The sequence below is a fragment of the Peromyscus maniculatus genome, chromosome 6 (genome assembly GCF_049852395.1).
Source record: "Peromyscus maniculatus bairdii isolate BWxNUB_F1_BW_parent chromosome 6, HU_Pman_BW_mat_3.1, whole genome shotgun sequence".
NCBI lineage: Eukaryota > Metazoa > Chordata > Mammalia > Rodentia > Cricetidae > Peromyscus > Peromyscus maniculatus.
Window position 1 is genome coordinate 78,985,046 of NC_134857.1, and position 26,580 is coordinate 79,011,625.

The 26,580-nt window shown below is 39.9% G+C and overlaps 1 protein-coding gene across 2 annotated transcripts; it reads left to right on the top strand.

The window, feature by feature from the left end:
* The first annotated feature begins 845 nt into the window (after positions 1-845).
* Positions 846-26,295, top strand: LOC102912792 (2-Hydroxyacid oxidase 2). 2 transcript variants are annotated; one of them, XM_076574699.1, is made up of 8 exons: positions 846-966; positions 11,511-11,649; positions 12,650-12,801; positions 13,740-14,017; positions 15,455-15,649; positions 19,133-19,291; positions 19,612-19,681; positions 20,880-26,294. In XM_076574699.1, exons 1-8 carry the CDS (start codon positions 861-863, stop codon positions 20,933-20,935), a joined length of 1,155 nt encoding a protein of 384 aa, XP_076430814.1. In that variant the 5' UTR covers positions 846-860; the 3' UTR covers positions 20,936-26,294. The 2 variants fall into 2 exon arrangements, with proteins under 2 accessions (XP_076430814.1, XP_076430815.1); XM_076574700.1 differs by lacking the exon at positions 846-966 and adding an exon at positions 4,565-4,615 and having other exon boundaries at positions 20,880-26,295.
* The last annotated feature ends 285 nt before the right edge of the window (positions 26,296-26,580 follow it).

Sequence of the window (26,580 nt, forward strand, 5' to 3'; positions counted from 1 at the left end):
TAATCCACACACTGGTAGATGGCTTTGAGTAAGTAAATTAACCTCATCCATTGTTCTGAGCAATGGAGAACACAATGTCTAACCATGTATCTGGTGATGTAATCAAATAAAATATTTCATGGAATGTGTCTGGTATATTATAACTACTTAAAGTGTTCAGTGCTGCTGTAATACAAAAACAACTGATAACATCTGTGGTAGAAGAAGAGAGGGAGAACCTGGGCAATCAATAAATTAGTCATCTTGAATGAACCCCACAGGACTGTTCTGCCCTGGGAATCAGTCCTTTTTTTTTTTTTTCCTGCTTACAGTTTCATTTCCTCTTCCAATCCATCATCCTACTTTACTGAATCATGTCCTCAAAACTGTTAATAGTCTCCCTGTCTCCTACATGAATTTGGTTGTCTGGTTCAGTATGTAGAGCTCAACATTCTTCTTATGCTGTCCTGTCCAGGATCCTCACTACCTTCCTGATGGTAGGAAGCCATTATCTTCTCTCTGTCTATTATTTCAAGTGATTATCTGCTCTTCTATCTGCTTACCACCTCCGAGGCAAAGGTCTCATTTTTCCAGTGCAGGCTTTTAAAAAAATCTCTCCCTGAAATCACTCCTATCCATCCATTAACCATCTTTATGAACAGGTGGCTTGAAAACAAATAAGCAACTACTTTATTTCAGTGTTTAATCTTAACAACAAATTTCAGGATCCTTGTAATGTTTTGTAAACAACTAGTTTGGGGAGCAAACATTACAAAACCACTCAAGTTCATGTCAAAGCAAACTTTGATCTGGACTAGTTGCTTCGTACTTCCCTGTTTCACTAAAAAGTTAATATTCCTCCAAGAGGTTAATGTTTATCCATGAATATCCTATATACCTGTACTGGGCTGGGAGCCACTGTATCAGGCTTTGCATGGTTGCCTCTACATATCACTATTCCTGGTTATTGGAAGACTTTTGAATCAGGTTTGTTTTGGGTTATTGTCTATATGCTTGGAACCTGGGGAGAAGGTGATGTAGCAAGTGTGGTCCTACCTAGGATAGGCAGTTGTGGGAGGCGTAGTGAGATAGTGAGAGCTTGGCAAAGAGGATAACAGGCAGATAGGTGGCAGGGTCATTGAGACATTACCCGAGGAAGCTGTAGTATGAAAGAGTTGGCAGGCAGAAAAGATTCAGTCTGGTGAATTCAAACCTGGAAATGGTAGAATGTGTATGTATCCCTAGGGAAAAAAATCCATCAAAATATGTTCACATAAAAGAGCTCTGAGAATCCACGAGGTCCTTGCACATAGATGTGCTTATTACATAGAGCATTGGCCACAGCAAGAAGAATACAGTGACAGGTCTCCTATTTCTTAGAAGAAATGTAGTTAATAATTTAAAAAACAAATGAACTTATGTCATTTATTTGGAGATACTTGATCCTTTGGATGTAGGTATGAGTTCCCTTCAGTAGACTGGATTCTTATGATCTTGATTAGCTGCCAATTGATCTACAGATACATGTAGGAAGGACTGAAAAGAAGAGGAACCAAGACAGGATGAAATTGGCATATATAGCCAAATAGTTGAATGGAATAGATGAACCAGGAAGCAGATCAAAAGGAAAGGGGGTTTTCATGTTCTATACCATCCCAGAGTGCAAATCTCCCAAAGCCTTTACTGGGAACCACTCTGTAATTCTACATTTCACTAAGTACTTCCACTCTTGTGAGAACCCTGGGGTAGATAGTGATGTCATGATTTTTTAAACTCAGTAACTACTGGAACTTGTACAAATGATAGTGGGCATCACCTGAGGTCTGCTTTGAGAAGCAATGGAGATTTCCCCCCATATTTCCAGTAGCTTTCCCTAGGAAAGCACTCACATTAATCTCTAAATCGTCCTAGTAAACTGAATGAATACCGACCCATCTTCAACTTTGACAATAAGTGTCTTGAGACCTGAGACTGAAAAACTACAACTTTTCAATTAATCTCCAGTATTTTGGATAGCACCTAGATATCTAATTAAAGATAGTTGCTATTGCCTGAAACATCAGTGAGTTAACATAAAATGTGTATGTGCAAATAATATATATTTGTTTATTTAAAATCATCTCACATACAAGGTTAGCCCTTTCCAAATAGGGATTTGGAAACCCAAGCCTTTATCTCACAGCTCTGGCTTTTGGAAGATGGGGCCTCTGCATGGCTGTAGCAGCAGAAAAGAAGTGTCCTAAATCTTACCAGCGAACTAGCACCTGCCATATCCATACCGAGCCTGTTGGGCAGAACTAGTTTTATAATTCCAACTATCCTTAAACAACTACGAAATGTTACTAGTTTAGGGAGCAGTAGGTGGTACAGATATGCTAGTGGAATATTGTATGCATCGTGTGACACCCTGGGGATGAATGCAGATGTAAAAACAAAATTCACTTGTACCTCGCTCATAGTCTGAAGGTCATTTCCTGCATTGTGTTTTGACTACATGCCACAGTGTGAAGTCGGGAATGGAACAGCATCATGTTGGCAGTCAGGCTTAGATTTTGGTGCATTTGGGATTTCTAACTCCTTAGCCTATGATGAACAGAAAAGGAACCATTTGTGTAACCTCTGTCTGTTTGCACACTCTACCCTGAGTAAATAGAGGCAAGACAGTGATCTCAGGGGGTCACTCATGGCGACATCTTTCCCAGTGGATTGAATTGTGAGAATTGACCAAGTCCACCCTGTGCTGCACAGCTGGTGTGCTGTTTCCTCCACCCACCATTGAATGTGGCTTCAAGGGCACCAGGAGCAAACCAGTTTTTAAAATCTGCAATTGAACTCTTACATGCACTCTGTATTGTGAGCATCAAATGCTGTAACTTATGGAAGAATGTTTTGTAAGATGTTGAGATGGAGCTGGATGAATGTTTTGTTTGGTTGGTGGTTTGGCTGCTTGCTTCTTGCTTATCTGGCAGCCTTCTACTTTGTGGTAGACTTGTGATGTTGCCAGGTGAAGTGAAATGCCGTACATGACCATGACATTTCAAATATCGAAGGTACTTGCCAACTCCTTCATTCTAGAAACCACTTTTGACAATAGATATTTTCTTCTTTTCATAGTGATTAGCAGCCAGGCATAGAAGTCAGAACAAGCTACAAGATGTGATTCTATATGAAGTCTATCAATCTTTCCCTCACTTGTGAAATGGTGGATATTTTATTGTGGGGATGACAAAAAGAATTAAAACATTAGTGGACTTAAGCCACTCACACAATGTGTTGAGTGTCGTGGAACACTAGACAAATGGTTGCAATGTGTTGTCATCATCATCATCATCATTATTATTGTTATTGTTGTTGTTGTTACTATAAAGGAACCATCATATTGTTCCAAACATGCATAATAAAGTTATCTCATTGCTTAACTGCATCAGGAAATCCCTCAATCTTCCAAAACACTCTATCAGTGTCTCTAACTCCTATAGAAAGCAAGCAATTACCAATACAGCTGGGCAGCAACACTTTCTTTGAGAGTTATTCCTTTGGCACTCAGAACGTAGTTTTCCCATAGACAAAATGATATTAAAGTAGTGATTGGATTCTAAGTGACAGAAAACACCCCCTTGACTAACAAAGTTTCTGAAAATTGGCATAGTCACAATACAAAATACTACAAAGCAATGTTGTTGTGTTGGTGGTCATTATTTAACACAGCAAAGTATAAAAAATTATTTTATACATAATTTCTTTTATTTATCATTAATGTTGTTTATGGAGAACAGCAATTTTAATTGCTGACACCATGGAGGGAAGGAGAATTTAGTAGAAAGGTAAGGAATGCCAAGATGCTTTGGAGAGTGCGTTCAAGGGCTCTGGGATGAGCGTGTCCCAGAGCTGTGATACACAAGCCCCTAGAGTAGAACAGAAGAATCAGTGCCTTGTGCAGGTGCAGAGAGAGTTCAGAAGCACCCAAAGAGCACACTCTCCATGGCAGCACACTGTTACAGGATAAGAAAGGAAGTGACATTACAGGGAAGGAGTACAAGACAATGAGAAGTTGAGGGTCACTGGGGTGAAGGGGAGAAATCACTGCCTTATGAAATAAATGAATGATCATCATGGCCCAAAAGGGTCCTGTGCCTTTAACATGATGTTCCAGAGATTTGACCAGAATTGTTTCCAGGCTGACTGAAGGGGCTGATCAATTCTTATAGCCTCTGACTAAATAGATGCTCTGACCAAACAGATGCTCTGATTCCCCACTCTCAAACAAATGTGACACTCTGTTCCTCACAGCACCCCTGTGCTTGACCACTCCTTCCATGTTATAGCTGAGCGCAGACTTGTTACTTATCCAATTCTTCTCCTGTCAGATGCCTCTCCTGTTACGGTTGTACTGGGGCCTCCTCTGCTTAGTCCCAGGGCTATTTTCCCTTGTGATCTTGTTATCTGCACTGTTGGTCTAAGGGATCAAGTCCTCAGTCCTAGGCCCCTTGTGCTGAAATTATGCAGAGCCCCATAATGCTACACTCTCTGTAAATAACTCAGCCATGAATTTACTGCTGCTTTTTTTTTTTTTAAGGTAATTGCTGCAGATAAGGCTTTGAAGACAATCCTGCCTTTTGCAACTTCTATCCTTGAGGTTGGAACAGAGTTTTAGTCACCCTTGGGCCCTATCATTTCTCAAATTGTGGCCTTGATCTTATCTTTGACATTCCAGATCTTGGCCTAAATTCCAAGAGACCAGGCCAAAGGACTTTGAAGGACACATTCTTAATTACCAAAGAAGCCTTCAGTGAGGCAAACTATTCTCCCCTCCCCAGTGTCTACCAGTACCCAGTAATTCTTGACTTGTTTCCCACAGAGAACCCCAGAGTTTTCCAAACAAATGCAAAATCTGATACTCCAAAGGTTCTTAAGTAAAAGCAGCATGCAGCCCATAAAAATTTTCAAAGGAAAACAATGAGTTGTCTAGGATAATTGATTCAGCTCTGCTTATCAATCTGAACAAAACAAGGTCTTCCTCAACAAAACAGTCAGCTCCAGTTTACATCTTGTATCAGGGTTCAGAGTTTGAACAGCAGACCACACAGCAGATACCCTGAATGTCCTTGCTCTTGGATTTTCATATCATCACTCATTTCTGAATGGTTTCTCTCTGATTTTCAACCCTGGAGGAGCTTGAAGAAGCTTGAGGAGATAAAGTTCCTGAAACAGCATTTCACATATGATCTGTGGGCAAAAGGCTTTCCGTATGTTCTGCCTGTTTTTCAGGACAGTCAGAGTCAGAAAGAATAGAAGCAAAGTTCATGAAGGAGACAGAGGAAGTGGGCCCCCAAGGAACCATTGGGTGACTAGAATCCTCCCTTCAGCTTCTGGTTTCAACTCTGCTGTGAAGCAGACTGCAACATACAAACACACTACACTAAGTGCTTTCTCAAATTTGGGGACATTTTAAATGGAAAAGTATGATCAATCCCCTTCAACAGTAACTCTTACGTTGTTCTTTTAATGAGACTAATGAACTCAGTACTCTACCGACTTTTACACATGTCATAAAAAGAAAAGTAGATAATTGTATCACTAAGCTTCCGAATTTTTCTTAAATGTAATTTAACATGTAATTTAAATTACTGATCAATATTTATAGATATACTTTATACATTACATATAAATTTTGTATAAAATTTCTGTTTTAACTTACTACTAAAACAACTTTATTCTTTCCTGTTGAATTGGAGGCAAGCATCTATCTTTTGGGGCTAACAGAGATATAGTTCCGAAGTCTTTGCCTGCACTACTTTACTGTCTAATCATCCACAAGTGTCCTATTTTCTGAGCCCCATTCTCTCTGAATAAAAAATAAAGAAATGACTAGCCCATTAGCTTGATGTCTCTGTCTACTCGACAGAGATGTTGACAGCTGTTAGAAAGTAGAAAGATTAGAAGGTGAATGAAAACGAGACAGCTTTGGTTACATTTAAGGAGGTTGAGACTAATGCTTTATTGTCAAACAGCTTTCAAATTCCATAATCACAGTACTATGGACAGGTAACTCTGAGCTGTTTCTCTTGGATTATACTCCAGCTCTGTGTAGTTTCTATGCTAGACATAATCTAAAGCTTCCACATCCCAGGGACCCTGACTTTTGTCATGGAACTTCTGTTTAGCCCCGTAGGTAGGAGTTATGTGGTACTTCTCTAGTGGGCTTCTCCAGACTTTTTCCTGACTCCAGTTGCCCTCAGGCCAGTTCTGTCTCATCTTTACCCAAGCCACGGTATTCAGCACCCCACATTTTCATCTAGCGTTTTGGTCTTTTGCCATTCTGATAGAAGAGTGAGTTTCTGAGATGTATACCTTTCTCTCAGGGAAGAACTTAAAAGTCCTTTGGTTTCTACTTTTAGGCTTGGGGTAATTTTTACACTGTTGTTTCCTGCACTAGGGTTGGCTAGAGCTTTAAAGTTTGTATTTCCCATCCTTTCCTTCCAGAATCTTCTCATGTAAGATCCCTGAATTTTGTGAGCAATCCCATTGTCGATGGCATCTTTGCAACTATTCATCTCACTGTCCTTGCTCCTATTGGAGAAGGTACTGGTGACCCCTAAATTCTGCCTTTTTCACTCCTTCTGTGTGTTTGTATCAGGAGTACCATGTACAGTTTGCAGGGTTCAGATCACTGATGGCAATAAATGGGAGCAATATGTGTTCTTGGCAAATAAGTAGAAGGTGGTGACATTTTGGCAACGTGTCCAGTCATCCAGCCAAGGAACAACCATAAAACCAATTGCTTTCACCATGTTGTCCACACCCTTGGGTAATTCAAACATCCTTGGGTTCCTGGAAACTCCCACTGATAACAATTCAGACTTGATTTTTCACAAAGTGATAGGAATGCCAAGTGAAAGTAATGTCACCGAGGCATGAAGCTAAGTAGGCAGTTAGGAGGCAGGTCCTGGAAAGAGGCAAGGGAGATGATATGGGTGCATGGAGACACCAGGGGTGCAAAGAAGCTTCCATTTCATGAAGATCCCAGGTACCTGGAAGGAGATGAGAAGGCAAGAGACACTTGGAGGAGGGTGGTAATCTCTTAAATTGTGGTATAGCCTCAATCATATCTAATACAGGGTATGTAGAACATAGGAAACAGTCATGATAGAGATTCAGAAGACCAAATAATCAGGTGTTGGGAGTGGCCATGAGAGGATGGAGGTCTTCTGGTTTGGGGGTCAGGAGTAAATACATTCAGTTAAAGAACATCAAAATATAGATGCTGCGTCTAAACAGCTTCACACTCTGGTCCCTGTTGTATGAATCTTAAATGGTCTTTTAATAAAAACCTGGAACCAGATATTAGGGTGAATACTGAAAGATCAGAGAGACAAAAGAACAAGCCACAGCCACCTCTTACCTTTAGGACTCTTCAGCCCGAAAAAAGCCTCAGCTGATAGGCCTCTAGCCGAATAGGCTTCTTCAGCCAAAAAAGCTTCAGTTCCTGTCTCTTTATAATTAATATACCTTTCTCTGCCCAACCATCATTTTCTTTCTAGTGCTGTGATTAAAGACGTGTGCTTCCCAAATACTGGGATTAAAGGTGTGTGCCACCACTACCTGGCTCTGTTTCTCTCCTAGACTGAGTCAATCTCATGTAGTCCAGGGCGTCTTTGAACTCACAGAGATCTGGCTGAATCTCTGTCTTCCAAGTGCTAGGATTAACGATGTGTGCCACCACTGCCTGGCAGCTATGTTTAATCTAGTGGCTTGTTCTGTTCTCTGATCTTCAGGAAAATTTTATTAGGGTATACAATATATCACCACATTTCCCCTTTTTTTGTCTAATAAAAGAAGGTTATAATTAATATAAGAACTATATACAATAAATATTTACAATATATATAGTCAAGAATTACATTAACAATGTCTAGTCCATTAACATTTGACAGACTCAGAGAAAACACTCCATTATTTATCTTATTTTGTTGAGTCCAAAGTTTGTGCCTAATTCATTTCTATCCTAACTTGTATTACCAACCGGAAACTATCATTTGACATCTTTCAAACTTATACACTTTACACTTCTTTAGTGAGTTTCTTTTCTGAATTTGTTAACAAGGAAATGTACAACTATCCAATTTTCAACTCTCTCAGAGACCCAAGAAGGAAATAATATTAATTGAGTACGCGACTTCCAAAAAATATGAGAAATGACAGAAACTGATGGCTGCCTCACCCAAGGTTCTTCTGCAACATTGGGGCATCTATCTTTAGCCTATAGGCCTAGCATATCTGACAGACTCATCTGGGAAGCAGAATTTTCTAAAGGGTCTTCCTACCTTGTCTTGGTAGGTTCAGCAGTCCTTTCTTTTGTGTCCTGCTTCTCCATTTGGACAGCATACTGTCAGCAGTCGAGGCAAGGGCATTTTCTTGCCCAGTAGCTAACTTGCTACAAAGAAAGCAAACTCCATATGGGGGTTCTTTGGTGCCCATCATCTTCTCTGAAGTAGATTGGTGCTGCCAGGAGCAGACATGTGTCACTGTTTTAAAAAAAGAATCTATGTTATTAAAACATCTTAAATGCCATATTCTGTAGATCTCTGAAGTGTTTGAAGATGACCTGTTTATCTAAAACATATCTCTGTTTGACATTAAAAATGTACCTAACCTGACAAGTTCCCTTGTAATAGGTTGACTACTAATCTGCATTTCTTTATATCCTAATTAGTTGGTAATAATAACTTTCAAGGACTAGAAATTTGTCTTACATTGTTAAATGAACTGTATAGGTATAATACTTTGAACAAGATTAGAAATATATGTACAGTATTTTCTAACAAAATCAATCTCAAATTTGTATCAATATACATAGTTTGTATACAATATACTAACATCCAGTGTAAAATATTTAAAACAAGTAGCTGCTTTTTAGACATTTATTTATTTATTTTTATTTTATAATTTAATTTCATTTTACATATCAGCCACTGGATTCCCCTGTCCTCCCCCTTTCCCCGCCACCTTCCCCCAGCCCACTCCCTATTCCCATCTTCTCCAGGGCAAAGACTCTCCTGGAAATTCAGCTCAACCTGGTAGATTCAGTCCAGGCAGGTCCAGTCCCCTCCTCCCAGGCTGAAGTGTCTCAGCATAGGCCTCAGGTTCCAAACAGCCAGCTCGTGCACTAAGGACAGGTCCCGGACAAGTAGTTGCTTTTTTAAAGGTAGATTCAATAATGTACCTTTTATCTTATATCTATATTCCTGTTTTTTCTTTTCAAAGTAGATTCAATAATCTACCATTTTATTCTACATCTGTATCTTTTTTTCTTCAGACTAGATTCAATAATGTACTCTTTTATCCCATCAATTCTATATAATACATTTCTATATTATATCACCCTTTCTTCTTTTAGAAATAGATTGACTATGACCAATAACAATTTTAACCAACCCCTAAAAAAGACAAACATCCATAATCCATTTTTTTGGGAATGTGGACATAGGTTTTTAGGCTACTTCCTGCTGATTGGGAGTGTTGGTAGTCTTATGGGGACACAAAGAAAATTCAGGATTATGGTCAAATCCTGACTGGAGTAGTCTGTGAGTCTGTATCCTCTTAGCTAGGCATCTCGATATTGTCCTGAGCAGTTTGTAGTCCAAAGCTCATCTTTGGGTGGTGATTGTCAACTTAATGGTATTATCATAGTCCTGATGGAATCATTGTTGTGGGGCCCCATCATCTTTTTGGAGACTTCAAAGTTGCTGTTAGGCATGGTCATGATTCCCTGCAGAAAACTGATAGAGACTCAAACCTGAAATCATGTATAGGAAACTAGATAAAACCTTTTTTCTGAATTAGTTAGTACTTTATATGACCATTAATATCATGATAAAAGTTTTATATATATATATATATATATATATATATATATATACATATCTAATAAATTTTGATATAAAATACTTACCTTAAGAAAAGTTTTAAAGAGTCAAAATAAAAACAAAGGATCATTAGATTAATAGCAATAGAATAGTCCCTTAATTTTGGTTTTTCTTCTGTTCCATATCAGGTGGCTCTTCTGACATGATACAGAGATTTTTGCATTTTCTTTTAACAAGCATGCTTGGGTTTAAATAAAGAAAGAGCCACACTCTAATTCCAAAGCTTTAATTTTTAATTGAACTGGGACTACATAAAGACCATTTGGGTTATAAGTCTGTAAAGAACATTTAGGAAGACTTATGAAATTTTATCCTGTTAGATATATGATATACCAATAGGCCAATTTACTTTTTTTCTTGGGACATTTCTTTTTTTCTGGATGATTTGTCCTTTTTCTTCAGATGTCTCATTTGTCCAGTGTTCTTCAGATTCCTTAACTTTTATTCTCCTGAAAGAAAAAAACAAAACCCTTCCCCAACCTTAACTTTGGGGAGGTTCTCTTTTGGCAAGTTATATCTGATCAAATGAACAGCATTTGTTAGTGGTATAAATTAATTTAAATTGGATGGTCATGCTGGTTGATGAACTATCACCTCTTCTAATTAAGAGGTCTCTCTTGTTCAAATCTAACCTTTATCAATTATGATGGTATCCACAGCTTTTCTTCTTCTGTGGAAACAAAAGGAAAACCTCATCTCCCACATAACACACATGCTGGTTTCCATTCTGAGGTCAGCACATCTTTAAAGTACACAGGGTGATTTAATTCTGTAGTTTTTCCCTATTATCCAATGTCTCTCTGCAGCTATTGTTCCTTTCTTATTATCCATGAGAAAATTCAAAGTTAATAAAGCATTATGCAATATGTTTCTGGGGGGTATTTTAGCCCCTTTTTATTTGTTTAGCATATCCTTTAGAGTTTGATTTGATTTTTCCATGACTGCTTGGCCTGTAGGATTATGTGGTATATCTGTAATATGCTTTATATTGTAATAAGCAAAAAACTGTTTCATTTTACCAGAGCATTGTCAGTTTTAATTTGTATAGGTATACCCATGATGGCCATAACTTCTAGCAAATGTGTGATTACAGAATCTGCCTTTTCGGAACTCAGAGCAGTTGCCCATTGAAATTTTGAATAGGTGTCAACCATGTGGTGTAAATATTTCAGTTTTCCAAGTTCTGCAAAATGAAACACAACTATCTGCGAGATTTCATTCCTTTCATTACCCTTTAGGTTACATCCTGCTGGTAGTGGAGTTTGTATAAAGAACAAGTAGGATGTTTCCTTATAATTTCCTTGGCTTGTTGCCAGGTTATGAAAAAATCCCTTTTTAAGCCCTTAGTATTGACATGATTTTTTAAATGAAATTCTGAGGCCTCCAGCACATTTCCTATAAATAGTTGATCAATCTCATCATTACCTTGTGCTAGAGGTCCTGGCAGACCCGTGTGGGATCAGATGTGAATTATATATAAGGGATGATTCCTATTCCTGATTATTTCTTGTAACTAAATTAATAACAAAGTATCAAGTCAGAGGTTAGCCTCTTTTTATGTCAAAAGTATTCTCATTGGGTTGGTTTGGGTTTTGTATTTTGAAGCTCCAGAAATGTCGTTGGTGTGTGTGGCAGACTTTAAGGCACGTGCACAAGAGCTGCTATCTAAGTCATCGTGGGACTTTATTGAAGGAGAAGCTGATGAGGGCATCACATACAAGGAAAACATCGCAGCGTTTAAAAGGTCTTCTCTTTATCCTTTGCATTGTTACTCTAATGTGCATTGCTTGAGAATCCTTAGACGGGGAAGTTGTGGTGTCTGTCTTTAGCGAACACAACATACACAGGAAAATGGCTGGCTTCTGTGCTGGTTTATCATGGCGTGGGGGACGAGGCATAGGGAGCTGGGGAGAAGTTTTGTAGAGAGAATCTTCTTAGATCTAGGGGAAGTGGCTAATCAGTTCTCTGTATGCTGGCAACTTTGTAAGCAAGTGAAGATGGAACAGGACCAGCCAGGTGTCTGACAGAGAATCCTGGATGTAGATCTGGAGCTCTTGGGCTCCTAAAACCTTGACCTTAGAGGAGAAAAATGTGATGGAGGGCAAAGGACTCAAGTTTGGAGAAAATAAGATCCAAGGGTGTTTAGGGTGAGAGTTGGACTTGAACACTAAGGGCTGGAGCATATGTCAACCAACAACAGCTATAGCCAAGCTTCTATCTGTCATCGAATAATGTTTTTTATGTCATTTGTGGACTCCCCTACCTTCCCTACAGCAGTGTATAAATCAAACGAATCAATCTTCTGGGGTAGTCAGGGGAGGAGTGGGGGGCATGATTGTTTTCTTAGGATTTGCATCCTTTTAATTGCCTTGTCTTTCGTTCTGGGGACACCTAAAATTCCTTTCTTGCTTTTCTTTCCCTGTCTAGTCATTGCTGATAAAGACTAAATTAAGCATCTAAACACTGGGTGGCAAGCCACAGGAGCAGTGCTCTGACAGAGAAACACAGAGGCTGGGGGGACTCTGGTTCCCCAACCGCTCAGGAGTTGCTGGGTTCATGTGGGGAAATGGTTTCCTGGCGATTAGCCTCCCCCCTGAGCCTACACTGCTTACTCAAGGTCAACTAACTAATCCCAGCAAGGGCTCAGAGATCTAAGTCTGCTCAGATCCTCATTGGGAACCAGGGTCCCAGCTGCAGAAAGCATCATCATGCTAGAGAATAATCCACCTTATTGTCTAGTGCAGAATCCGCCTCCGCCCCAGATACCTGAGAGATGTGTCAGAGGTGGACACCAGAACCACAATCCAAGGGCAGGAGATCTCGGCCCCCATTTGCATCGCACCCACGGCTTTGCACTCTATTGCCTGGCCAGATGGAGAAAGGAGCACAGCCAGAGGTATGAACCATCCCTTTCCAGAAGGCCAGAAGAGAGTGAGAGGCCTCACCCTGAGAAGGGACAGTGAGCATCAAGTCTTCTTACAGAAAGGCCTTAGGGGGCATCAATCCTGTTGGAATTAAGAATGATGTCAAAGCTGGGCAGTGCCTTTAATCCCATCACTTGGGAGGCAGAGGCAGGAGGATCTCTGTGAGTTCAAGGCCAGCCTGGTCTACAAAGCTAGTTCTAGGATGGTGAAGGATACACAAAGAAGCTGTGTCTTAAAAAAAAAAAAAAAAAGATAATAAAGGGATTGCTTAACCATTGTTTGCATAGCATTAGATGTAGACTGTAAAAATACATGCATTGGCATTAATTTTTGATTAGGCCACATTCTCTGGCCACTAAGCTCCATAGTGAGATTAACCTGCTGGGGAGACACTGAAATGATGAAGGCAGAAAATGAAAAATAATAATTTTAGAGCCATGACACACAGTTCTACCTTTTCCACTTGATAAATAGAGGAACTAATAAAGCCACACAGGGAAGGAGGAGTGGGACTCCGTCTTCTTATCTTATCTTATGTTCATCTTCCACTACAAAGCTCATGATTTTGCAGCGGAACATCTCCTGTCTCTAAATCCCCTCTCTTCCACCAAGGAATTCATAGGGGGTTTGCTTTCCTGTCTGAAGGGTATAACACACCCAATGGCATCTCTGGGGATTCAGAAACATCTCTTGTTAGAAAATCTTAATCATCAAACCAAGGTTTACAGAGCAGCTTACACACAGAAGAGCACACAAGCACTAGGACTCTCTATTGAACCAAACAACCTCACCCTGTCCTGTGGGGAAGTAGAATGAACTTGGGCTTTCTCTACACTCACTGGGCAACCTGGTCAGAGGCTACTTCAAACAACTCTGCCTTCCAAACTGGCTCACACCTGCTGCTTTGCAGCTGCTCAGGAAGCCGATGTCTGCTACATTACCAGCATTTATGCCAGCTGTACCCTGGAAGACATTGTTGCTGCTGCCCCCAGAGGCTTCCGATGGTTCCAACTCTGTGTGCAATCAGATTGGGAGCTCAACAGGAAGCTGATTCAGAGAGTAGAAGCCTTGGGTTTCAAAGCTTTGGTGGTCACTACAGATGCACCAATACTTGGCAAAAGGAGACGCATTTTAAGAAACCAACTGAATTTAGAGGCAATGCTGAAGGACCTCCGTCCACCTGAAGAGGTGAGAAAGATATCAGACTCAAAGGGCATTACTTATAAGAAGAGTTTAGAGTGAGGAGAGACTATTATTGTGCCTCCCTCTTTCCTTTTCCTTCCCTCCTTCATTCATCACCCATCTCTCCCTCCCTCCCTTCCTCCCTCCCTCCCTCCCTCCCTCTCTTCCTTCCTTCCTCCCTTCCTTCCTCTCTCATGCCTTCTTTTCCCCTACCTGCCTTGTTGTGGCAGATACTAGAGGGATAGCAGTTAAAGTGGCTGACCTGGTTTCAGCTGCCCAGTTCTTCCAGGCAGAACTTAAGACCAAATGCTCCCATCTCTGAAGCTGCTCTGCCTGTCATCAGAGATGCTCAACCAAGGTTGATGTTGGGAGACAGGAGAGCATTAGAGAGGAGCTGTGCAGGAACTGGAGAGTAAACTATTCATCTAATAATTTTCATTTCATGATGGACTCAGGAAGTGATTATTTTGCATGGAATAGATAGACAAACTGTCCTCTCAGAAGAGGACACTCACAGCACAGGTGTATAGCTAGCTAGTCCAGCCAGCTGGGGCCCCAATCTGCTGCCTTGAAAACTTAAAAACTCCTCCAGAAACATCAAGGCTCCGCAGCACATCTTTTGGAAACCATTCAATTAAGGGACTACAAAGGACACTTCCTTCATTAAATTCTAAGTATGGAAAGAGATGTCATGCCCTTGAGAGTGAAAATCATGGTTATAGTGACATTGGCCTTTTCAGTTCATGGGCAGCTATGATTTTTCTGGGTGTTCTTGAACCAGGAGACATATCAAAATTTAAGGAAATCTGCTGCATATGGTGAGGCAGGGCTTTTTTAAGGTTCTTATTGCTTTGGTTATATTAGTCCATGCATAGCTCAACCATAAAATGTCAAAGTGGCTGGACAGTGATGGCCCATGCCTTTAATCCCCAGCACTCTAGAGGCAGAAGCCTTCCTCAAACTATTCAGAGATCTAAGTCTGTTCAGACCCTCATTGGGAACCAGGGTCCCAGCCTGGTCTACAAAGAAAGTTCCAGGACAGCCAGAGCTGTTACATGAGGAAGAAGAAGGAGAAAAAGAGAGAGAGAGAGAAAAGAAAAAAGAAAGAAAATGTCAAACTGACTCATAACTATTTTTCTTCCTCATCTCACATACTGAACTCTGAAGCCCTTTAAAACATAGATTTATCTTATCTGTCTTTTTGTCTCCAAATCCTAGAGTAATTATCAATCAAAGACAGTGATTAATGGTCATTGAAAAAGTCATTGAAGTAGAAATTCTTTATAAAGCTTTTGTGAGAGGAAGGAGTTAGAACAAGTGTTGGGTAGTGTTGCTCAGTTTTCATAGCTTATAAATATGAGTGCTTCAAGTTTGTGTCATCTTTTGAGTAAATCAAGTGATGTGAGAATTTGGGACTAACATTCACCTTCTCATTCCCTACAGAGAAATTCCACACATTTGCCAAGTACAACTTTCTGCTGGAATGATCTCTCCTTGCTTCAGAGTATGACTCAGTTGCCCATTATCCTCAAAGGGATTTTGACGAAAGAGGATGCAGAATTAGCAGTGAAACACAATGTCCAAGGCATCCTTGTTTCCAACCATGGTGGTAGGCAGCTTGATGAGGTTCCTGCTTCAGTAAGTAGGACTACTACAGAGGGATGTTTCTAAATGCTCTATAGATGTCTACACCAAAGCCCTCTCCTAAATCTGGTACACATTGTCCTCTCACTTATCATGGGTATTACCTATTGATTTTAAGGAAGGTTAATTACTAAAAATACATTATAAACCTGACTATTTTTGTGAACTGTATGTGTAACATATCTAAACCTTGTGAGACTGCTGAAAAACAGATACATCCTTATTGTACAGTTAGGATACTGGAGTCTAGAGACATCAACTAATGTGTACAAGTTCACAATAGATAATGAGGTAGACTAAGGGAGATGTTCAAAGGCATTGAGGACCCTGTCTTCAGTCAGCAGTGACCAGATTAAAGCTGATGTGTCTTCATGGATTTTTAGAAACCAAGATATCCTATCTGACACAATGCAGGGAGGAACAGCACCTCATGTGGACACACAAGTGTTTTTTAAAATGGATCTGAAATACCCTGGTTCACTAGTGCATAGAACACTGATGAATCATTTATTAAGAGCTACACTAGCTCACACTAGCTCACAAACGTGTGTCCATTCTGCACATTTTTTTTTTTGTGAGAAAGAAAATGAGCAAAGGGAAGTAGGGAAAATCTTTAAATGGGAATTGGTTGTTAATTTGTCTTCATAGATGTGTTTATGCTATATTTTCCCAAAAAACTATTCTATTTTAACAAACAGAAGTGAACCTTTTTCCTCCTTAGTTCCTTTTGCCTCATAAAATATCCCTGAACAAAAATAAATGATTAAAAAACACCCCCAATTTTTATCACAATCATTGGTGGGTTGTTATTGGTACTTATTATTACAAATAAATCTTTTTTCTTGTTTTAAAAAATATACAATCATTAATATGTTTCACAGTTTCCTTCTTTTCAGTTACCCAATGTATTAGGCACATACTTTCATTATTTATAAGTCTCTCTTCTTTTTAATGATGTGTCACGAATGGGCAAGTTATATAATCAATCCCTTATTGTTGAACATCTGCATTGATTCCAGTATTTCTCTACTGTGTGTCTTTTTGTTTGTTTGGTTGGTTTTTTTAGACAAGGTCACACCGTGTAGCCCATCCTAGCTTTGGATCCTCAGTCTTCCCATCTCTGATCCCCGAGAGTGGCAATTACAGGTGTGCGCCACTATGTCTGACTTATTTTTTTAAACTATTTTAAACAATGTATCAGTGACCATCTGTAAAACTAAAACATGTGTCTTTGATTAATTCTTTAAAAGACGTATTCCAAGAAGCAGAAATTCCAAAGCTGCTCTAGCTGTGTTCTGAGGCTGTGGAGCTGAGTGATTTCAGGCACCTGCCATTCCTTCTCTACCAGGCCCTCGCTGGTGAGAACAGTGGAATGGCAGACCTGTGTGGAGAAAAGGCTCGCTGGGCTGAGTCTCTCAGGGAAAGCTGGATTGAGAGGGAGAGTCGTGGGTGCCTCTCAACACAGAAGAGAACATGGGACTGGAAAGGGGCCCTGGCTTTTCAGGGATCTGGCGAACAAATCTGGCTCACTGTCTGAGTTACTAGGACTTCATTGTTAATAATGGCTTTTGTATCTGCTTTTTTCCATTTCTTCTTATATATTTACTTTCAATGAGCAAAAAGTTTGATGCAACTAAAAAACAAAACCTCAGTGGAGATTGTCTCAAGATAACACTCCTCTCTCTGAGCAGTGACTCAAACCAGAGTGTTGAACCAACAAGGAAACCAGGTTAAGGACCAGAATGCAGCTTTGGACTTTAACCTTACCAACAATTCTGTCTCATCGTTAAGCCTAAACAAGGCCCCTCATAATTGCATCTGCAAAAGAAAATCCTTAACAGGGATGAGTAAGCCTGTTCTGTGAGTTTCCATAGAAAACAGTCTTTGTGCTTCCTCTTGGAATTAAGAGACTGCATTTTCAGAGAACTTCAGTAAATGTCCTGTTCTGACTCATTAAAAATGGGCCATTCTGCACCTTAGGCTGAAATCAATTTCTACTTTTATTATTTCATGTATTTGCTTTTTAATTTAGTTTTTACATTTATTTATTTATTTATTTAATTAATTAATTAATTAATTTATTTGGTGTGTGTGTGTGTGTGTGTGTGTGTGTGTGTGTGTGCATGCTCACTTGTGTCTATATATGAATGTGTGCATGTTCATCTGTGTTTATGTGTATGGATGGGTGCAGCAAATGCCTTCACCTGATGAAAGATCTCACAGGTCCTATATTTGGTTCTTCTGAGAGTCTTATGTAGCCCAGGCTGACCCTGAACTCCTGGATTTCCTCACCTCTGCTTTCCAAGTGCTGGGTTTATAGACACTACCACTCTTGGCTTCTACATTCTATTTCTAAATTATGATCAACTGCAGTACTGAGTATGACTAGAGGAGTTTTTATAAATATACTTATTTCCTTTTTCACAGCATCATAAAAATATTCCAAATAATACTTGGGCATGAGTTTTTCTCCAGTTATTATATAAATCCGAAATACATCCAGTACTCCATACATACATCAAAGGACAAAGTTATTTCCTCCTTTTTTTAAAAAAATGATTACTCTGCTCAGACTCAGGCAGCTTTCTGATGGGTTCCTTCCACAGTGTCAGGGCCTGGGGCCTCTGTTTCAATGCCTCTCCTTGGCTTCCTTCAGAAGAATACAGATAGTAACAAAAGGCGCCCAGAACTGCCTCTTCAAGGACCTTCATCCCACACCTCAGGAGGGGCCTGCTGTCCTCCTCCTTGTCGACTTGGAGGAGCCAGGCACCTGCAGGTGCCGGATGGGGATGGGGGTGGGTAAGACCACTTAGCGTCTGTGTCTGGAACTGAGAGAAACCGGGACAAAGTGACCCCGTTTTCCTTTGTCTTCCAGAGGTGTACCTTTGTCCTATGCGTTGTTGCTGCTACACTCCTATTTTTACATCTCAGATGAGGACACTGGGGACGAGTTACCCACTCATGAAGACTTAAGAAATGATGCTGCAGTTCCCCCAAACAGGCTGATGTTTAGACACTCAGGCCACGACTGGTCATATTTATTCTTCTAGAAAAGACTTAGTCCCCAAGCAGTGGGGACATCTCTCACTATGACATCTCAGAAACAGAGATGAGAAAAGGATAATGAAAGACAGCAGCTTCCGTAGTGCCAAAGTGAGCACTGTGAATGGGAAGATGTCCCCTGAATATGAAAGCAGGAGCCAAGCATATCCAACATGGAGGGGATCTTCTAAAAAGGCCGAGGCTAGACTGGAGGTGAAAGGGAAAGTAGCTGGAGGGACAGTGAGTGAGAGTCTCATCTGGTCCTCAGGAATCTCCAGGCCTCAGGGGAAGGATGCTGAGTTCCCACAACTGCAAGGACAGCTGGAGAAAATCTTGTGACAGGCTTAGCCTTTGCTTGCATTTCCCGGCCCTGTTCCTGAGCCCAAGAGAAACGAAACAGAAATACCTGAATCTAGGTGTGCATTTCTCTTTCAGATTGATGCTCTGACTGAAGTGGTGGCCGCTGTCAAAGGGAAAGTTGAAGTCTACATGGATGGTGGGGTTCGAACTGGCAATGATGTGCTGAAGGCCCTGGCCCTTGGGGCTAAGTGTGTTTTCCTTGGGAGACCGATCCTCTGGGGCCTTGCCTACAAGGTAGGGTTGCTAGCATGAGAGTCTGGACTTGGCATTCATTCCCACGGTTTTCTGTAATCCAACTTGCAATGAAGACATTTCCTAAACTTCTTGCAAAACAGTTTCAGGTCACCTCACCTTCAGGCCTCTGCTGTGTTCCACAGCCCTCCTTTTTAACTTTTTCCCCTTGTTTTTTTGTTTTGTTTTGTTTTAGTTTTTACATATTCTGCTTTCACCCATTCTATCTTCCCTGAAACAGTTCTGACTGTGCACACAGCTTTTACCCAACCCATGGTCAGAATGTTCTCTCAAAGCTCTGTCTCCCCTTTCCTACTCTTCAGGGAGAACACGGTGTCAAGGAAGTTTTAAATATTTTAAAAACAGAGCTCCACACGTCTATGGCCCTTTCAGGTATGTATTCTGTTCTTTCCCCCATTCAGAGCTTCAGGTGGCTAGTCTACAGACAGAAGCTAAAATCCTTTACCCTGGTTAACCCTGCCTTGTCTTGGCAGTTGTCCTGAAGACAGAACAGGGTAGAAATGTTCCACAAAGAGACTGAGGAGTGCTCGCTGACAGTGGACACCCTGTGCTGTTCTCAGACTCACTGTCAGAGCGGAGTTAGTTCCCTCTGGGGCTGCCTAAGGCTCCCACCCCTGGAGTGAAATTCAACCATTTCCTGCTTTTTTTAAGGAAGAGAATCTCTTGGTGGGTACAGTTTTGTGATGCATGTGCTTGGAGGTGAAGGTGGCTACATCAAGTTCAATACCACACAGCCTCTTAATAAATTCTTTCAGCCCTTTCATCACCAGGCCTTCTCACTGTCCTTTCTCACACCTCTCCAAGCCACCATGCTAGCTCTGATTTCTTTCTTTCTTTCTTTTTAATCCATATGTGGAAATTTAGCTCTAAACTCATACTACATGCCAATTAAGATCTTCTGATAATGAATGATCTTTCCTTGTCAGAAAGTTCCCTAGAAGGCTTTTGGCGTATGGGTACTTACCTTATCTGGCACAGTATCCCTGAGTTTATTCTTCCTCACAGACGAGCATATACCGCCTAAGTATACCCACCTTATCAGAACTGAGCTAATGACCAAAGACTTTTAGTGTATGCTGTTAGGTTTTTGGTGCTAAAATTGTGTGTGTGTGTGTGTGTGTGTGTGTGTGTGTGTGTTCTTACATTTTAATGTGGCTATGTGTAAACTGTGAGCAACTATGAGATTATTGATTCCCACTGCAACCAGAATTAAATATCCATTCAATATGAATAATACTTTATCAAGGTAAGCACAAAGATTAAATGCTTGCTCCTGTCACATCATCCCATGACTATGGAGAAAGAAATAAGCTCTGAGATAGAGAGAGGAACACACACACACACACACACTCACGTACACAGGGTGGATGGTGGGAATGACAGAGACAGAGACAGAGAGGATGTGCAGGAGCAGGCATGGAGGTGAAAGGACAATTCTTGAGAGTTGCTTCTTTCCATCCATTTTGTGTGACTCAAACCCAGGTCATCAGATCTGGATCCAGAGACCTCTCTTCCTGCTAAGCCCTTTCAACTGCCTAGAAGCAAGCTCATAATTATGTGGTTCTTTCAGGCTGCCGATCAGTTGCTGAGATCAGTCCAGACCTGATTCAGTTCCCCAGATTATAAAGATCTACTGAAATTGCCTGCAAGGGGAAGACACATCTTCAACACGGTGTGCAATGCTATTGCTCTTGTGCCCCATCCTATCAAATAGTTTGAGTCCTGCACCCTCAAAAACAGAGAGAAATGGAGAAAAGACAATTAACAGCTCCCACCATGGTATGTTTTTTGAAGGAATAACATCTAATGTTCTACAGAATAATTGTAGTTGATACAGTTAATTGACTATGTCAAATAGCCATGTTCCAGCAAGAAAGAAAATAGTTATGTCTCATGTGACATACCAATTAGCTTCATCGAATTATTATGTGCATTGTACATTATTGAAATGCTTTACTACACCATAAATGTGTGCAATTACTATGTATAAATTGAAACAACAATATATGTTCAAAAAGAAATGGGACAGGCTCTCCTTGATGTAGTTTTGCTCATTCCATCCTGTAAGACATTTTGGGAATTTTTAAATTTTAATCCATAGAGTCAAAGTCTGAAACATAAAACAGCAGAGATCAGATGAATGTTTGAATTATTCAAGGTTCTGACACAGAATATTACAGAAATTTTATGATCTATTGCCTAATGTCTATTCTAGAGTGTAACTGGCCTCCAAAAAAAGAAATAGCAAAAGGAAGATTTTGAAACTCATTTTCACGACTCTATAACTAGATTAAAATGAATGATTGCCGTCTTTCACCAATATGTGAAAAAGAAGACATCATTATTCTGGTATTTAGTTTTGTCAAAAATGTACACCTTTTCAATACAGTTTATAGAGTTAAAATAACTGTAAAGATTATAGTCTGAGAAAATTTCTGCTACCCAGAAGTCTCCAAGAACACGGTCTCATGCAAACTCATGCATAATAAACCAGCCTCACTCATTTCCTGGAGATCAAAGTCCATCTAGACGGCCTTTGCTCTTCTTTAACATGTTTTACAGCCCTAGACTCCTTTAATCATTCCTTAGACCAGTGTTTCTATATCACAGAATTCTGTGTCAGGCACCAGGTACTTCTATATCCCTCCATTTATATACCAATACCTTTAGTCCCACCATTCTCATCACATTAGAAACAAAATAAGAATGCCTCAGTACTGATTGCCCTCAGCGATGGTCATAGTTAGCTTCAGCTGTTAACCTGACATAGACCTAGAGTTTGGAACCCCAAATGAAGGACTCATTCAATCAGATTAGCCTGTGGCCATGTCTTGGAAGGATTTTATTAATCACTAATTAGTAGAGGGCCTGGTCTACAGTGTGCAATGTAATCCCTGGGCAGATGGGTCTTGGCTGTATTTAAAGAGCTAGCTGAGCAAGCCAGAGAGCCAAGTTCACCTTGCCCCTCTAGCTGATTCATAACTTAACTTGTCCATGCTCCCCTGCTGGATGATGGCTATGCTGGGAAATTTCTACCAGCTTCCTTGGTAATAGCCATATTTACTGTAATAACTTCAGATGACACAACAGAGATCATTTCTTCCATCTCACACTTAGCTGGAGGCTTGATTGAGTTGTAGATTTGTTTGTTTCAAGAGTGAAACAAGGCCAGGCATAGTGGTGCATGCCTTTAATCCCAGTCCTCGGGAGACAGAGGCAGGCAGATCTCTGTGAGTTCAAACCCAGCTTGGTCTACACAGAGAAACTATGTCTTGAAAACAAAAACAAACAAATAAACAATGCTCCCCCAAAAGAACAACAAGAAAAGAAAAATCCAGGGGAATATAATTTGACTAGCAGATAGTGGTATTATTTTGTCTAAAAATGTAAGTGTTCCTTGAATACATCCACTTCAGTGATAGCCCTGCCTTTTCAGATTCCTGGATTTAAAATAACAATTAAGCTACTTTTTTTTCTAGGCACCAACAGATAGTTAAAAATTCTAAAGGAAGAAACCACGGCTATTACATACGGAGAGTGCCAAATGAGTGTTCCCCATTGCTCAGGAGCATGAGCATAAGATTACACACTGATTCACAGGGTAATGATTTCATTTGAGAAAGATACAGGCTACCACACTAACTAAGCAAATTCAGAGTATCAGAGTCCTTTAATTTTGACCAGTGACCAAGAGCAGGCTCCTGTCTCTCTTGGCACTGAATCTCAGGAGCACAGCATCTTTCAAAGCAAACGCCACAATTACATCAACACCAGGTAAGGGTCAGAGTAAGCTTGCAACATCTTTTTAGTCAAAACATGATAGTTATTTCAAGCATAACATGAAAAATTATTTTCTACTTAAACCTGTTTTGATTATTTTAAACATTAATTACTTTGACTCATTCATCTGGACCATGGTTATCGTCACAGAAATCTCAAATGCATTGACAAGGCAGACATGACTATTGTAGGGCAGAGGGCTGAGAAGTATCTAAGCAGATACACAGTGAAGTCAGGAGAAGATGGAATCACTTCAGTCACTTCAAAAGAAATGCAATTTAAATCTCAGAAAGAAATGGTTTAAAACTTAAAATTACTCTGTATTACAATATGAGCTGATATAAAGTAGACAAAAGACATGACCAGATCCTTCACCAATGGAAGTATGAAGACAGAAAATAGGCAGGTAGAAAGATGCTCAACACCAAGCATATTAAGGGACTACAAACTGAAACAATAATAGGACACCACTGTATACCTACTGAGGTATGGAGAAGTCCAACCCCAACGAGCACCAAATGTCAGCAAGGATGTGCATTGCTGGTGAGCATATAAAACAGCACAGACAGTTTGTAAAACAGTTTGTCAGTTTGCACAAAACTAAACATCTTTGCTGGACGAACTGGCAACTGGGAGTCATGGTATTTACCCAAATATGTTTAAATCTATGTCCACATGCATAGAAAACAACAGTATGAGACTCTTCATAGGAACTCCATTCCCAGCTGCTCAAACTTGGTAACTGCCATGATGTTCTTTAGTAAGTTCATTGATAAATGTTGGTACAAGCAGATATTATTCAGTTCCCAGGACAAAAAAAGCTATCAAACCATGAAAAGACTTGGAGAACCTTAAAGGTATGTCACCAAGTGAAAGAAGGTAGTCATAAAAAGCTGCATATTGTAAAATTCTAAATGTATGACATTGTGGAAAAAGCAAAACCATAGAGACAGATGGTAAGTGCAGGTTGCCTGATGTAACAAATGCATCCTTTCAGTTCAGGATATTGGTATAAGGAGGCAGCATATAGATGGGTTGTGCAATTTTGGGAACTCTGTACTTCCGTCCAATTTTGCTCTCAAACTCAAACTGTTATTTAAAATAATCTATGTAAATATTAATTCCCACTGGAGGAATGTAGATCAGTGGTAGAGCACACTTGATCATTGTGCATGCGGTTCTGGGTTCAATTCTAGCTGACAGAGGACAAAATAGGTAATGTATTTGATACACAGTAAAAGACAATAAATACTAAATGTATAAGGGTTCTTATGTCAAGATTCTTATGGGCAAGATGGGTCATATGCCTCTTGATCATCTTAAAAATATTTGATTTTTTTTATATGTGTATGTGTGAGTGATGGTATGCATGATGTGCACCACATGTGTATGTGTGCTGTCTCCAGATGCCAGGAAGGGTGTTGGAACCCCTAGATCTGAAGTTACAGACAGTTGTGAGCTACCATGTGGGTGTTAGGGACTGAACGCAAATCCTCTGTACAAGCAATAAGTGTTCTTAGACACAGAGCTACCCCTTCAGTTCCTCTTGGCTTGATCTTAACAATCCATTCCTTACATTTTTAGAGCGGACTCATTGGGTCAAGTGGGTGAATATTTAAATTATTTTTGTCAGAGACTAACTTGCTTCAATTTACAGTTTTACAAACAGGACAGTTGTCTTCTTTTATCTTCTCCAACACCTAATGACTACAACTGTTTAAATATTTGTAAAACTAGCTGTGGTTCCTGAGAACTTAATTTGAACTAGATTTATTGAAGGCTTAATGTACTTTATAACTCAGAAGAATTCTCCAAGAAGGGAAGGTAAATGCTGGGAGACCTGACAATTTACCTTCTTCTTTTCAAAGGAGTGGAATTACAAGAATCAGGATATTGACATAAAGTGATCGTGTGTGTGTGTGTGTGTGTGTGTGTGTGTGTGTGTGTGTGTGTGTGTGTTTCCTTTAAATTTCTTGTGAGTTCCCATTCAAGATTATAAATAATTGCTTAATGGTAAGAATATTAAACAAATCACCTAAATTTTCAACAATAAGGAAAAAGTTGTTACTTGTAGTGTATTTACATGATTGAATGTCACAAAAGCATGTTTTCAAAGGAAACCAATGCCACTTGTTTTTGTTTTTTAAGACAGGGTTTCTGTGTGTAGACCTGGCTGGCCTAGAACTCACAGAGATCCACCTGCCTCTGTTTTCAGAGTGCTAGGATTAAAGGCATGTGCCATCATTGCCCAATGAGAAACCACTTTTGTGTATAGTCAGGTGCCACAAACAGGATGTAACACTATATCTGCCATTATCTCAATGGCACATAGGCACACAAATGCAAATGCACACATACAAGTCCACAAAATCACCCAGGAGGTAAGAGGCACATCCATGTGTGAGCAATGCTATCTTGCAACAAGAATTTGCTTTTACTTTTCTTCTTTGTGTTTTCCTCATTTCTAAAGTGTTCTCAATAACAAGAACAAAGTACTGAAATATGCCACATCCTGGGTAAATCTTAAAAATTATACTAAACAAAAGAAGTTGGCAAAATAATCAAATATTGTGTAAATCCCTTTCTATGAAATGTCCAAACAGACAAAACTATAGAGACATTTGCCCAGAGTTAGAAATGGAAATGGAGAGCAAGTAGCAACTACTAATGGGTATGTGGCTTTTTCATGGGTGAGAAATATTCTAATTTATAGAGTATTGGTAGTTCTACAACAGTAGATATTAAAAAAAATCCTTAGAAATTTGTACTTTAATTGTGATCTATTTGATACATAAATTTTGTACATAAAGTAGCCTAAAGAAAACTACAATATAAGCCTTGTAAACAATATTCTGCCAAAATATTCTTGAAAGACTTTGTTTCATATTTAAATTTTTAATTGTGCATATCTACATGTGTCTGTGCACATGAGTGTGGGCACCCATGGAGGATAGAGAAGGGTGTTGGATTCTCTAGACCTGAAGCCACAAGTGGTTGTGAGCCACCAGACCTAAGTGCTGAGAAGCAAGCTCTGGTGTTGTGCAAGAACAAGTATACAACACTCCCTTAACCAGTGAGCCATTGCTCCAGTTCCTGAAAACGTTTTTTAAACTTTCTTTTTTATTTATTCCTTGTGTCTTTCACACCATACATCTCCATCCCATTCATTTCCCTATCCTTTGTATCCACCCTCTGCACTCGCAACCTCCCCCCAAAATAAAATAAAATTTAAGAGGAAAAAAAAGAAGAAAAAAAAAATCAATCTTGCCATGGAAGCTGCAGTGTGACACAGTGAGTCTTACAGTATACCCTTTTACCCATAGCTTCACTTGCAAGTGTTCATTGCAAAGAATCATTGGTCTGGTTTGAGTCCTCTGGTTTCTGATACACTATCAATACTGGGCCCTCACTAGGACTCCTCTTGGTTACTCTGTTGTTGCCCTGTGTCATGGAGATCCTGCAGCTTTGGGTGTGCAAGATTGGTCCATTCA

Bases quoted from the DNA above. Each gene is read 5' to 3' on its own strand.
- LOC102912792 (XM_076574699.1), top strand. From the start codon at position 861: ATGAATATCCTATATACCTGTACTGGGCTGGGAGCCACTGTATCAGGC. The intron at 12,802-13,739 runs GTATGAACCATC...GCTGCTTTGCAG, and splicing joins AGAAAGGAGCACAGCCAGAG to CTGCTCAGGAAGCCGATGTC. The intron at 19,682-20,879 runs GTATGTATTCTG...TGGTTCTTTCAG, and splicing joins CACGTCTATGGCCCTTTCAG to GCTGCCGATCAGTTGCTGAG.